General features: G+C 37.3%; 2 protein-coding genes across 2 annotated transcripts; both read left to right on the top strand.

The window, feature by feature from the left end:
• Window positions 1-2,605: 2,605 nt before the first annotated feature.
• LOC146636149 (GTPase IMAP family member 7) lies at window positions 2,606-3,990 on the top strand. The gene is made up of 2 exons (XM_085350277.1): window positions 2,606-2,612; window positions 3,044-3,990. Exons 1-2 carry the CDS (start codon window positions 2,606-2,608, stop codon window positions 3,988-3,990), a joined length of 954 nt encoding a protein of 317 aa, XP_085206403.1.
• Window positions 3,991-6,713: 2,723 nt separating this feature from the next.
• On the top strand, window positions 6,714-8,084 carry LOC146636148 (GTPase IMAP family member 7-like; the record flags this gene model as incomplete). Its single annotated transcript, XM_085350276.1, has 2 exons — window positions 6,714-7,698; window positions 7,813-8,084. Coding segments are annotated over 2 exons (1,257 nt in total), but the record flags the coding sequence as incomplete, so codon positions are not given.
• Between the last annotated feature and the right edge of the window lie 4,924 nt (window positions 8,085-13,008).

The following is a 13,008-nucleotide window of genomic DNA, read 5'->3' as shown; positions in this document are numbered from 1 at the left end:
ACTCAGAAGGACTTAAAGTTGGCTCACTGGTCAGGTTAAAAACCGTCCCTCACAGTCTCACTGGCCAATGTTTAATGTTTAGCTCTCTTATATACAAGTGTCATAAGTTTCCTCATTGGTAAATGGTAGGGTCATCTCTATTTTAAATGGCTTCACTGATGTTCAGGGTGGAGTCCTTGGTCGGGGCTCAAATGGTCAATTCAGCGTTTTGTCATTTGGTCCAGACTGGTTTCTGTGCGAAGATGCACCTGTCTCTCTCAGAGTCTTGCTCTGGTAAAGCTGCCTCACATGGAGCTGGAGCATGCGTGACTCTCACCCTGATTGTGATTATTTTTCTTTTTTTTTTTAGATAAAATCAATAAAATGAGTTAAAGACTTCAAACGGGGCCAGCCTCCAGCTCCCCCAACATCACTGTCACAAAAGCACCTGTTTAATTACACTAACCTTTTTGTTATCATTTAGCACAAACATGCAGACACACCTAAAAACTGCTGACATTTTTGTCTAAAAAGTAAGGTAAAAGTAAGTAAACTTTGGCCTTGCTCTATAATATAAAAATGCAAAAAGAAAATCACTTACACTGTTCCTCTCGTTTATATAAGGCTCCGAAGACAATTATTTCACCATTACTGCCATTTAACAGGTGCATCAGTCCAGAATCACTCTTATTGCTTTAAGCTAACAGTACTGCTGTATGATTGATAAGATCATCCACTTACCCATCAGAATGAGCAGAAACAGATTCTCCTGCATCTTTGTTCTGCTAGCTAAAACATTTCTAATGTGAAGTCAACAAAAAATTCCTAAAGTAATATATGTGTATGTGTGTGCATGTATAAAAAAGGTGAATGAGTGTAGTACTGTAGAATTTTTACTTGAATATCTGAAAGACTCACTTCATTTTAGCCAAACATTTCTGGATTTTTAGATATTACATTATGACTCTAATTATGATGGCAAATCATTTTATTTGCTAAATCTGACAAAATGACAAAGTGTCATCATAATTGGATTCCATTCATCCATCCATCCATTCACTTCCGCTTATCCTTTTCAGGGTCGCGGGGGGGGGGGGTGCTGGAGCCTATCCCAGTCTGTCGCAGGGCCTCATAATTGGATTTTAGATTGTATTTCAGGTCAAATACAAATCATGTCAAACTTGACTTACATTTCCCAAATAGTCCCTCTTCTGTGTGATTTTTCTGTTGCAAGTGAAAATGAATTACCCAGCTCAACAAAGGCTCTCTTGTAGCTGCCTTGGTTTTGAATATGAAAATGAATGTAAATATTGATCAAAGTCAGAAAAATATGCAAAAGCAGCTGAAAAGAGAATGAAAGAAAAAAAAGAAAAGGATTCATCCATCCAGTTTATTCTGCTTATCGAAATCAGGGTTATAATGAGGCTGGAGCCTGCCCAGCTGTCATAGGGCACAGGGACAGTTCACCAAACTCTCATGGGGTAAAAAAAAGTCAGCTATTTAACTAAAAAGACATTCATTAAGTTAGGTATAATTATTCATTATCCCAGCGGTAACTGAATCTATTTATAGTGTGCACATTTCATTACATTTCAGTGTGAACTGTAGTGAGTGTAGGGAGCAACTATGTACAGTAGAATTATAGAATACCTGTGGGAATGAGAGGGAGACAGATGTAATGATGACGTAGCCCTGGTAGAGTTGCAGATGATAACGTTTAGAAATGATAACAAAATTAGAAAGGCTTGGCTAAATAATCCTAAATAATCAGGTCCCATCTTATCTTAAAGACCATATAGTACCAAATCACCCCATTAGAGCACTTTGCTCTCAGGGTGCTCATACAATACTTAAAACATTCATTTTTGCGAAAGCATATAGTTAGGGCATGAGCAGGTGACCTGAATCCTCCCGTAGATACACTACAATTGTCGGATGGCTGCGTCTGTGTCGCAGCATTTTGAGTTTATTTTGTATTTTTGATATATTGGAATAATGTTATAATAATAATAAAGTTATATAGTTATGCCTGTGCCCTCATTTCCTTTTTCTCCCTGTTAAAAGGGAGTTTTTTTCTTCTCACTGATGCCCAAACACTTGCTCAAAGAGTGAGCGTGTTGGTGTAACAGAGGAGGAAGCTAGGGTTAGGGTGAGATGGAAGCAGATGATCAACTGAGGCGAACCCTAAAGGAAACAGCTGCTTGAAGATTTCAAATACGTAACACACACCTTTTATGTATATATACTAAAACTTTTCATTATAGTATTCTAGAACAGTATGAAACGTATAAACTCTCTTTTGCTTATGTCATATTTACTACAGACATATTTAACTTTGGGTTATAACAATATGCTCGCCAAGATTTTTATATAAAAATGAAAAGAAAAATTGTGTTTTTGTTATTAATTTATTTAAATAAATAACATTTAAATATGCACAATAGTTTTCTCATGCTGTTGCCAGGTGTGGGAAAAAAAGAGAAACACACTATGAGGTAAGCTCATCACTTTAGTTTGCTGCTGAGAAACAAGTCCAACAGGTACAGAAACAACCGAACGGCGCAGTCACAACGTCCACAGGATCTGAGTAATCGTGTGTTTCTGCGCTGATTTCGCTTTCAAAAACATGGACGGTAAGTCGCAATTATTATCATGTATTCTGTATTAATGATTAACAGAAATGTGGGATCACAAAGGAAGAAAGTTCTCTGAAAGTGATTGTTTTTCTCAGTCAACATGATCTACTCCACTGAATACCTAAAGTAGTTATGTAAATGTTATATAATATATTCAAGACTGTAATACACTGAGTGTATGCTTGATAGAGTTAATAATTCAAAATGATTTAGTTGTATCCACCATCTGAACAGCTAAGTCTAAACTTTGATCAACAATCAGAGAAATTACATTTTTCTACTCTTCCATATTTACTTGTAAGCCAGTAATGACTGGCTTGTACACATCATGCAGTTTTACCTCCACTTCAATTTACTGTTTATTTCTTGCACTGCTTTTGACAAAGTAATAGATAAATAACTGACACTGAATCATTACTGTTTTATAGGGTCAAAAAGAAGGATTGTGCTCCTGGGAAAAACTGGAGCTGGAAAGAGCAGTATTGCCAACACCCTGTGTGGAGAGCCTGTGTTTAAAGTAAATCATACCCCCAAATCTGGAACAAGTGAATGTCAGTCAGAGTATATGAATATCGGTGGAAGAACCATATTATTTATTGACACTCCTGGATTTTTTGACACAGACAGGTCTGAGGAGGAGATGAAGTCTGAAATAACAAGGTGTATCACAGAATGTGCTCCTGGTCCTCATGTTTTTCTCATTGTGCTTAAAGTGGAGAAATACACAGAGCATGAAAAGGGTGTGGTAGACAAAATGAACCAATATTTCTCAGATGAAGCATTTAGATTTACTACAATAATCTTTACTCATGGTGACCAGCTTCCTGAGGGAATGAAGATTGAAGAGTTTGTTAATGAAAGTGAAGCTCTGAGCGATCTGATCAAGAAGTGTGGCGGCCGCTGCCACGTCATTGATAACAAATACTGGAAGAACAACCAGGGAGATGAATACAGGAACAACCAGTATCAGGTGGCAGAATTACTCAAAACCATTGACAAGATTATTGAGGCAAACAAAGGAGGCTACTTCACCAACGACATGCTGCAAGAAGTGAAGAGAGATATACAACTAGAGGAAGGTCGCATCAAACAGTCATCTCCAGATAGTAAAGAAGAGGAAACTGCAACAAAGGCAAAACAATCTGTGTTTAAAAATCTGTTGTCAAAAGCTGCAGGAGTTACAACAGGGGATCTGTTAGGTGCATTCCTGGGTGGGACGATACAATTAGGGAAAGAAGACAGCACTGTAGGTTTAGTAGGAGTAGGAGTAGGAGTAGCATTGGGAATAGCAGCTGCAGCGAAAGTAGCTAAAAACAATGCACCAACATCATCTAGCACAGTTCCTGCTGTATCTGCAGAGCCAGCAGCCAAATAAAACCAGGAGTACCACGTTTCACGGACATGAAACTGGTGCACAGTGATGAAGCAAAGAAAGGAGACTACAACACTAAAACACACTTTGTTTATTTTTTTAAATGTAAAAACAGGTTATAAATTAAATATCTAAAACATCTGTTAAGCTTTCAAAAAAGTACCTTTACAATCCACAGATGTACAGAATCAGCATATACTGGGCACAACTACTCACATTCACCTTTATAAGTTGCCATCACAGAGTCATTGTTAAAATTATAGAATGAGACATTTTGGACTCCTTTTGTTCCTCATGATTGGATTTCTGTATTTGCATTGTACAAAATGTCTTATTTAAGAGTTTTTGTTGAATACTTACTGTTAACATATAAATGAAGTAGCTTATGCTTAATGATATGTAAGAATGTGATTTTCCCCCCTCGTCATATGCTATAAAACCCTTTATGTTGCAGTTTATATTTCAGAATTTACCCATGAGTATGTCCATTACTCCAGCTTAAACAAAATCTCTGGGTATTTCAATAACAGATCTATAACTTTCAAATATTGTTGCTTCTTTTTTCGATGTTTTCTTTGCTACAAGTCTTCACTAATAAAGCAGCTAATTGTTTCACATGTAACCAAGTTTCTTCAACTTCTTGACAATTTTCATTTACTAGCCTCATGTTAATTCAGCTGAACTTGTTAAACCTCCTCAGCAGGTTTAGCCAAACATGTTTAAGAGGCAGTGACATCTTAAACAGCGACTTTCATTTTTACTTAATTTGGCTTCCGCTGACTTTACTTGAGTTGAACCAGCTGATGAAGTTTAACAGGATCAGCCAAATCTACCACAGCCATTTTTAAACCAGAACAGTAATGGAAACTGCTGGGATGAGTGGACAGACCACTGACAGATTTGATCTTCGACAAACTTTATTGTAATGTCAGTTTTAATGTTTTTAAGTGTTGCTCATGTTTCCAGACTGTATAAAAGTTACTGACTGACAAATGCAGCAACAAATGAGACTAAATAAATCAAAAGAAAATGCAGACGTTTGTATTTTGTTAACATAAATCCAAACTTTGAATAAGTTATATGTAGTTCACAGAACAAAGAATCTATGGAGTTAGTAGTGTAAGGTAAGGATTTAAAGGCCAATATAAGAAGTATTCATATATTCAAGCAGAAATAAATTCCACTTTTCTGAAGAATAGAAATAAAAATATTTTTTTAAAAATCTGTAAGGTCAATGAAATACAGCTTAACTTTTTCTTTCTTCTTGTATCATGTTTTTGGGTCATGTAGTTATTTATTATCTTTATCTCTGTGTTGCAGCACTGTGGATTGTTATATGTAAACGTACACTGTGCGCAGTGTTTTGTTCACTTATTCTGGCTAAAACCCAGAGAACAAGTTAGACAGGTAGCAGAAGCGAAGCATAAGGTAAGTCCGCAGTACGAGAACAAAAGCAAACGACTCACTGCAGAGACACGTCGGGAACCAGACTATATTTTTGACAGATTTCTATTTTCTGGAGAGCATGGAGGGTAAGTAACTATTAAATAGACATTACTCCAACGTATGAGTGTTTGTCACTCTAGTAATCAAAATCCTAAACTGTGACCTATATTTTTAATTAACTGAGTTAATCTCAAGAACTATTTTGCTATGAAAAAATGTTTAACAGTATTGCTGCTCTAAGCTTTATCAATCTTATAAATACAAGCAAGATTTCTGGGTATCAAGGCTTGTTTGCTGACACATGGCTTGCAGTGTAGTACTGCAGTAAGATTTCTTTTAAAATCTCAAACATGCTTTAAATTTACTTTGTACTTGCATCTGTTTGGTTGAAGTCTCTATATGCAGCGTAATCACAAGGACCAATAAATGACACTGATGAATGATTAGCTAAAAGATTTCAGACACTCTTATGCTGTAGATGTCAGTGATATTTTCCTTCAAATCAACCAGAATGATACTAGGTTTGAATCACATTTCTTTGTGTGTAATTTAAAGTAAAAAGCAAGAAACAAACAAACAAACAATACAAATCACCCCTTTTAATTTATTAACTGATAAAAATGTTTGTTGGTAAAGCGAGTTCAGAAAGAGTTGGGATTTATAATGAATTTGTTTTGTTAAAACATATATGTGACATTGTTCATGCAAAATTTTGCCAACACAGGGGCATCCTTTAAGGAGATACAGACACCTATATCCCCCATGTCTGTTTAACACTTTGACTCTCCAAAGCGTGACAAAGACAAGCATGCAGAAGTTGCAGTAACACCAGAGGGAGCTTTTTTATTTGATGCTTGGCATCTTTCTTGGCCTTAAGACAACAATTCTGATGGCTAAAGATCCAAACGGGACACAAAAAACCCCAAAACAAAAAAAAAAACAAACATATTTACATGTATATACATATTAAGCTTAATAGTTTGTGACTGTTAAGGACAATTGAATGTACTTATGCAATAATGGTTTTTTGTTCATTACTGACTTCTTAGCTTAATATATCAACGCCCCCTGCTGGTCGCGAAAAATTCTTCATACATCTCCATTTCACGTTTTGGAGAGGCATGGTGTGAAATAGACACGGTGGTCCGGCGTGTCTATTACATGTTTTGCTGTGATACTGGGTTGATAGATTTTTGATCTGAAATTTGAAAATTGATCAGAGATGTCAGGAAGCAGATGAGGTAATGAGTTAATCTGATTTGTTCATCTATTCATTTTTTCTTCCAGTGACAAAGACAAGGAGAATTGTCCTGCTGGGAAAAACTGGAACTGGGAAAAGCAGTCTGGCTAATACCATATTTGGCGAGACCAGATTGAAGATTAATCATTTTAATGACTCAAACGCATGTTTGTCTCAGAGTGAGACCAAGACTGTTGATGGAAGAAGCCTAACTTTAATCGACACTCCTGGTTTCTTTGACCCAAGCAGGTCTGAGAAGTTGGAGCATGAGATGTTGAGCTGTATTACAGAGTGTGCTCCGGGTCCTCATGCTTTTCTCATTGTGCTCAAAGCAGAGAAATTCACAGAGCACGAAAAGGCTGTCATCGCACAATTATGTGAACATTTCTCTGAAGATGTTCTTAAATACGCTGCAGTGGTTTTTACTCATGGTGACCAGCTCCCCGAAGGAATGAAGATCAAGAATTTTGTTAATGAAAGTGAAGCTCTGAGTGATCTGGTGAGGAAGTGTGGGAGTCGGTGCCACGTCATTGACAATAAATACTGGAAGAACAACCAGGAAGATGAATATAGAAGCAACAAGTTCCAGGTGGCAGAGCTGCTCAATAGCATAGAAGATATAGTGACAGAAAACAATGGAGGATACTACACTAATGAAAAGCTCCAAACACTGGAGACAGAAATACAAAAAGAGGAAAATCGGGTTAGAAAGTCATCAGAAAATCTGTCACAGGAAGAGATTAGAAAGCAGGCTAAAGTTAACATCATTAAGAGACACATGGAAAATGCACAAAAATCATGGCTTAAATATTTTGTGGGTTTTGCTGTCATCACAGGATTATTTGCAATTGTCTCCGCTTTGTTGATCAAATCGAAGTTTGGAAAGGGATCTGTTCCACCTGTTCCTGTTCCATCTGTTCCTGTTCCATCTGTTCCATCTGTTCCTGTTCCATCTGTTCCATCTGTTCCTGTTCCACCTGTTCCTGTTCCATCTGTTCCTGTTCCATCTGTTCCATCTGTTCCTGTTCCATCTGTTCCATCTGTTCCTGTTCCATCTGTTCCTGTTCCATCTGTTCCTGTTCCATCTGTTCCATCTGTTCCTGTTCCATCTGTTCCTGTTCCATCTGTTCCATCTGTTCCTGTTCCATCTGTTCCTGTTCCATCTGTTCCATCTGTTCCATCTGTTCCTGTTCCATCTGTTCCATCTGTTCCTGTTCCATCTGTTCCTGTTCCATCTGTTCCATCTGTTCCTGTTCCATCTGTTCCATCTGTTCCTGTTCCTTCTGAATCAGTCTCCATTCCAGTCCCAGAACCTTTTGAAAAGGAAGTTGTGGGGGTTTTTGAGGCCATTTGGAATAGACTTCATGCTTTGTATGAGATAATATACAATCCATGGAATCCATTTGAATAAACACAGATCCACAGCCATATAATAAAACAGCCTAATCATTATACATATAAAGCTTACATAAAAATATTGTCATTAATCTGTGTGGGTAAACCATTGTATTAAAATAGTTTAATAATTTGGCCCATTTGGAATCTTTATGGAAAGAATAAAGGTTTTATTCTGTTTTGCAAGTTCCTGAATGTGTTGAGTAAATACAAAGTAGTGGTCATATATTAAAACATGTATAATAAAATATAAACATGTGTTCCTGGCAATTGTAACTTGATTATGAAATTGTTTGATCTTCTCAGGTTTGTGAAGTTTTAAAGCTTTTATATGCAGAGGTACCAGCAGCTTCAGAGGACCTTTACATAATAATTTACATGTTCTGTGCATCAATAAACAACTTTTTAATTATGTGACTCAGGTTTTTTTTTCATGTGTATATTTTATGATTCATTGATAACAATTCCAACCAAACACCCATCCTGTTATCAAAAGGTATTGTCCGTGTATTCGTAAATACACAAGTCTGCCTGTAAAGTTTACCCTTAAACCTCTTTGCCAAACACCAAGTAATATGTTTGTCTTGGGATTGTTTGCTTATGACAATGACAAAATTTTATTTCACATGTATTAAATTGCTTTTTACTATTACTCATTAAAACACAGCTGTTGTTGATGGGTGCATAAAATCCATCAAAATATAACATATTAAGTACATTTTGCTATTGAGTATTTACTATAAAGTAAAAAATAAGTAATTTAAGATAATACACTAAATTTCTTTCCATTCCATTCTGTTAGACAGACAGACTGTATTGTCGTTTAAATTGAGACCTGCAGTGCACATAAGACTTTTCTTCTATTGGCTCCAATAGTGTGAATGCATGAGCTGGCCATTTTAAACTTGAGGAGAACCCAATCACCTCACTATTAAGTGACCGTGTAAACCGTTGCAGTGGTAAATAGATTGGTACAGGAAACATTTCTTATACTCAGAACATGTTATACAGTTTTCCTCATTCCCACTTACTTTCTTTCAATGCCAGTGTGCTTTTCTATGTAACATTCACAACGGGGTTCAGTATCTCTCCTGACGATACTTCAATATGCAGACTGCAGCAGCCAAACATCGAAGCAACAACTTTCAGATTAGTGGAGGATTAGCAGATCTACCTTCTGAGCTACAGCCACCAACTTGTGACTATTGTTATTTGACCACACCTGAAACTCAGCGTTGTGACTGTTTCATTTTGTATTTGTACAGTTGCCAAATAGTTTGACCTTACCCAGAAACAAGTTACTCCACCCAAAAAACGTGGTATTAACATTCAACTGTCACCTTCCCACTGTGGCCCAGAGTGTCTTGTCATTTTGACTGTGTTATGTTTCATATTCTTGAAGCTGTGAGCAGGAGTTCTAATGCTACATGGTGATCTAATCATACTATTTCTTCTATAACTACGTTTGAGCATCAAAATCATGCAATATATATAAGATTTTCAGTCACAAAACCATATAACTGTCATATCTGTGACACAGAGTAACAATGAAAACCATGTTCCACTGGATGTTTTATGAGTTTTCTGACAATTTATTGGAGAAAACATGAAAATGGTTTTTGTTTTTGAAGAATCAGGATTCATAATAGGTGGCTGGTAAAACATGTAATTTTTCATTTTTTTTATTTTTTAATTTCAGATCATTTTTAAAATGTTTGTCTAAAATAGCCATATTTTAACAGAAATGGTGTGAAATGGATAAACAACATTTGTATCTTTGTGTTTAACTTGTGCTTGTGTTTGTTATGCATGAGACAGCATGTCCCTATTAAATGTAGCTTCTGGCTCATATTCAGACCATATGTGGCTGATTTTGATTGAATTATTTCAAATTCTATGTATTTGTATATGCATATTAAATATTCTACAGTTATTACAAGACATTGGAATTTAATCAATCAATCAATCAAGGCTTTATTCGCCACGTGCAGGTTGCCCTGCAGTGAAATAGGGCGCCCCCCAACCCCCCCAAGCTTACATACACAACACAGACATCACATGGGGATACAGGTCAGAGATCGGTAGCGTTACAGAAAAAAGACACTGAAATATACACTACAATGGGAAAGTACAAGAGGAAAAAATGAGACCTCTACTCGTGCTGGTCTCCTGGGAGGACAGCATGAGAACAGGAAACAAAAAAATTCCTCTGCACAAAAAAAGCACATAAATGTCCACAGCACCACATTATGGAACACGTGACAAGCCACAGGGTCGGGTGGGGGGTGAGGAGTAATCCGAAGCAAACACAGCAGCCATCCTGCCCAGCGCTACCATTCCAGCACGGGCTCAGACCCACCGTGTTCCCAAGAGGGAACAAGCATCGGAGGCGTTTGGAAAGGAAGGGGGGATGAGTGTGTGCATATCAGTGTATATGTATGTGTGTGCGTGTCCAGAGTTCAGCTGAGACAGTGTCCTTCGCCCTGCTAGGCTAAGTAAACAGTCTTCCAGCCAACCCAGGTGGCCTTGCATGGAATGGGAAGAAACGGACTAAACACAGTCATTATCAGGGTGTTTTTGTTCGGCTCCAGCCTTGAGACCGCAGCTGGCGCCAAGAGGGTTTCCGCATGAAATGATGGTGCTTTTTACTTTAGTGCGAACAGCTCTAAACACTGAGTCATCGTTTAATAACTGCAGCTATGCATTAATGGAATTACGTGTACCTGTGCCAGTAACCTGTCAAGAGGGAATGAATGCATCACTCTTCCATTTTTCAAACTGAACTTAATTAAAAATACCTTCTTTGTTTGAAACTTGTTTAACTAGCACTGGAAACCGAAACATTTTACCACTCCCTGATTCAAACACTGAATTGTTCTATTTTTAAAAGCACAGAAGCTTTACTGTGCTGTTCAACACTGGGGCATAGTTATAAAAGCATCTGCTTAAAACCTTCTTTTTTTTAAAGTTTTGATATTATATGTGGCTTTTTGGTTTTCAGCCTTATTACCATTTATTAAATAAACACAATATTGGGCAAGGGTTAACATGATGACCTGCTCTAACTGTACTTCTTGTAAAACTGTTCTTTTCATCCTTTTTACCCTCATCCACTGCTTAACTCAGGTTACTGCTTAGCTTTGTAGCAATGAGCTTGTTTTAAAAACCAACAAGAATGAGACCATGGTTACAGCTCCTTCTTTTAATTACATCCTAAAATCATTCATGCCCTCCTTTTTGTTCAACTGATAAGTCCACCATTTGAAATCTTGGTGTAATATTTTATTCTTCTCTGGGCTTCGACTCACATGTAAAATCTCCGTCTAATTCCTGTTAAATTTATTTAAGGAACATTTCTAAATTCCAAAATATCCTCAGCTGAACTGCAAAAACGTATTCATGCATTGGTGTCATTGGGTTTAGATTATTGTAATGCCCTGTTTGCCAGCTTGGACAAATCTCTTTTATGCCTCCAAGCAGTACAAAATGCTGGCCAGACTATTAATATGTTCTGGCAAGCAAACTCACAGAACTACTGTTTTATATTCTACACATTGGCTCTCAGTAGAGTTTAATGATTAATTAACTTCTGATTAATTGAAAAAACTGAATGAAAAACTGAATGCTTTGCCATCAGGATCACCGGGATATTTCTGAAGTGCTCTGAGGCTCATTTTGGTCTGCTGTGAACTGTCAGTGTGATATGATATAGAAACCGCATATGTGTAGTTTCTCTTTCTCTGTGCAGTCTCCATGACGCACACAGCGAATGACAAAGATCCATGTAATTCATGGCATGCAGCCTCTCTTTCTCTTGATGGTAACACACATTATGACTACAATTGTACTTTTGTACAGTTTTTGTGTAGTTATGTGGTTAGAGGTTCTCTCCTCCTTTCTACACTTTATTTTAATTACATATGAATTTAATAAATGCATATATTCTTTAATCTGATAGTAATAAAACTGTTGTGAATTGTTTTGGTCACATGTAAGTCTGAATGTGAGATTTTGACAGCTCTAAACAGCAGGTACAAATCATCTGCAAAATCAGCAATGTGGTGTTTTGGAGTTGCTAATCTGACAAAGATGTGATCAATAAAATGACCAAGCTATCGTATTTGCTTAATGAAATCAGACATGACCTGGAAACCCCAACAACAAACTTTCTTCCATCTCTTTACTTTCTGGTATTGGGGTCTTTTCAACATTTTGTGGCTTCTGTAGCAGCAGTTTCACAGCGTGTGCAGTTAATAACCTCTGCTTTATCTGAATTCAGAAGCAGAAAATTAGAGGTCATCCAGGTCTTTATATCATGAAGACACCTGGATGCCTTCTCTCCTAACAAGACCAGAGGTCCTTTAGAAAGTTTTCAATTATCTATGAAGCCCATGTAGTTTTTCTGGACTACATGGGCTTCTGATTTTGCAGATGGAAATTTAAGAACATGCAGCTAAAGATGTCCCTGGCTCTGATCCAGTTTGGGGGTGGCAAACTTAATATAAATTTTAGTGACCTCTGATTGACGTAACATGGTGTCATTACTGCCGACGTAAATTGTAATTTTTTTCTGAATGAAATTATAATTATAAATTAAAAATATATTATAATCCATGTTGCGCTACATCCTGCTTGTCCACGTCCTGTTCAGTCATGGCCTACACTTCTAGCACGCCGCTGGTCACCTGCCATGCCACACCGTCACCAGTTGCCTGAAATGTTTCAGTCGCAGTCATCCATCTGAACTTGAATGTTGTATTGTGTCCTTTTTGTGTTTTGGGGGGATTGGTTTTGAGCCCTCCTGAAGTCAGCCACAACTGCTGCTCATCAGCCCTTGCCAGCTGCAGCTCATTGTCATCAACAGCAGCAGCCTCCCTACTTAACTGTGTGGCTGAGATTCAGTTGACGCTGAATCGCTGAGTTCACTCATCTGTACAGTG

This window comes from Diplotaxodon limnothrissa, linkage group LG3 (assembly GCF_057381915.1).
Source record: "Diplotaxodon limnothrissa isolate DT_005_m linkage group LG3, D_limnothrissa_male_GT1.1, whole genome shotgun sequence".
In the NCBI taxonomy this organism is placed as follows: Eukaryota; Metazoa; Chordata; class Actinopteri; order Cichliformes; family Cichlidae; genus Diplotaxodon; species Diplotaxodon limnothrissa.
The sequence above is the reverse complement of the archived record's forward strand: the minus strand, read 5'-3'. Positions and strand labels throughout refer to the sequence as shown.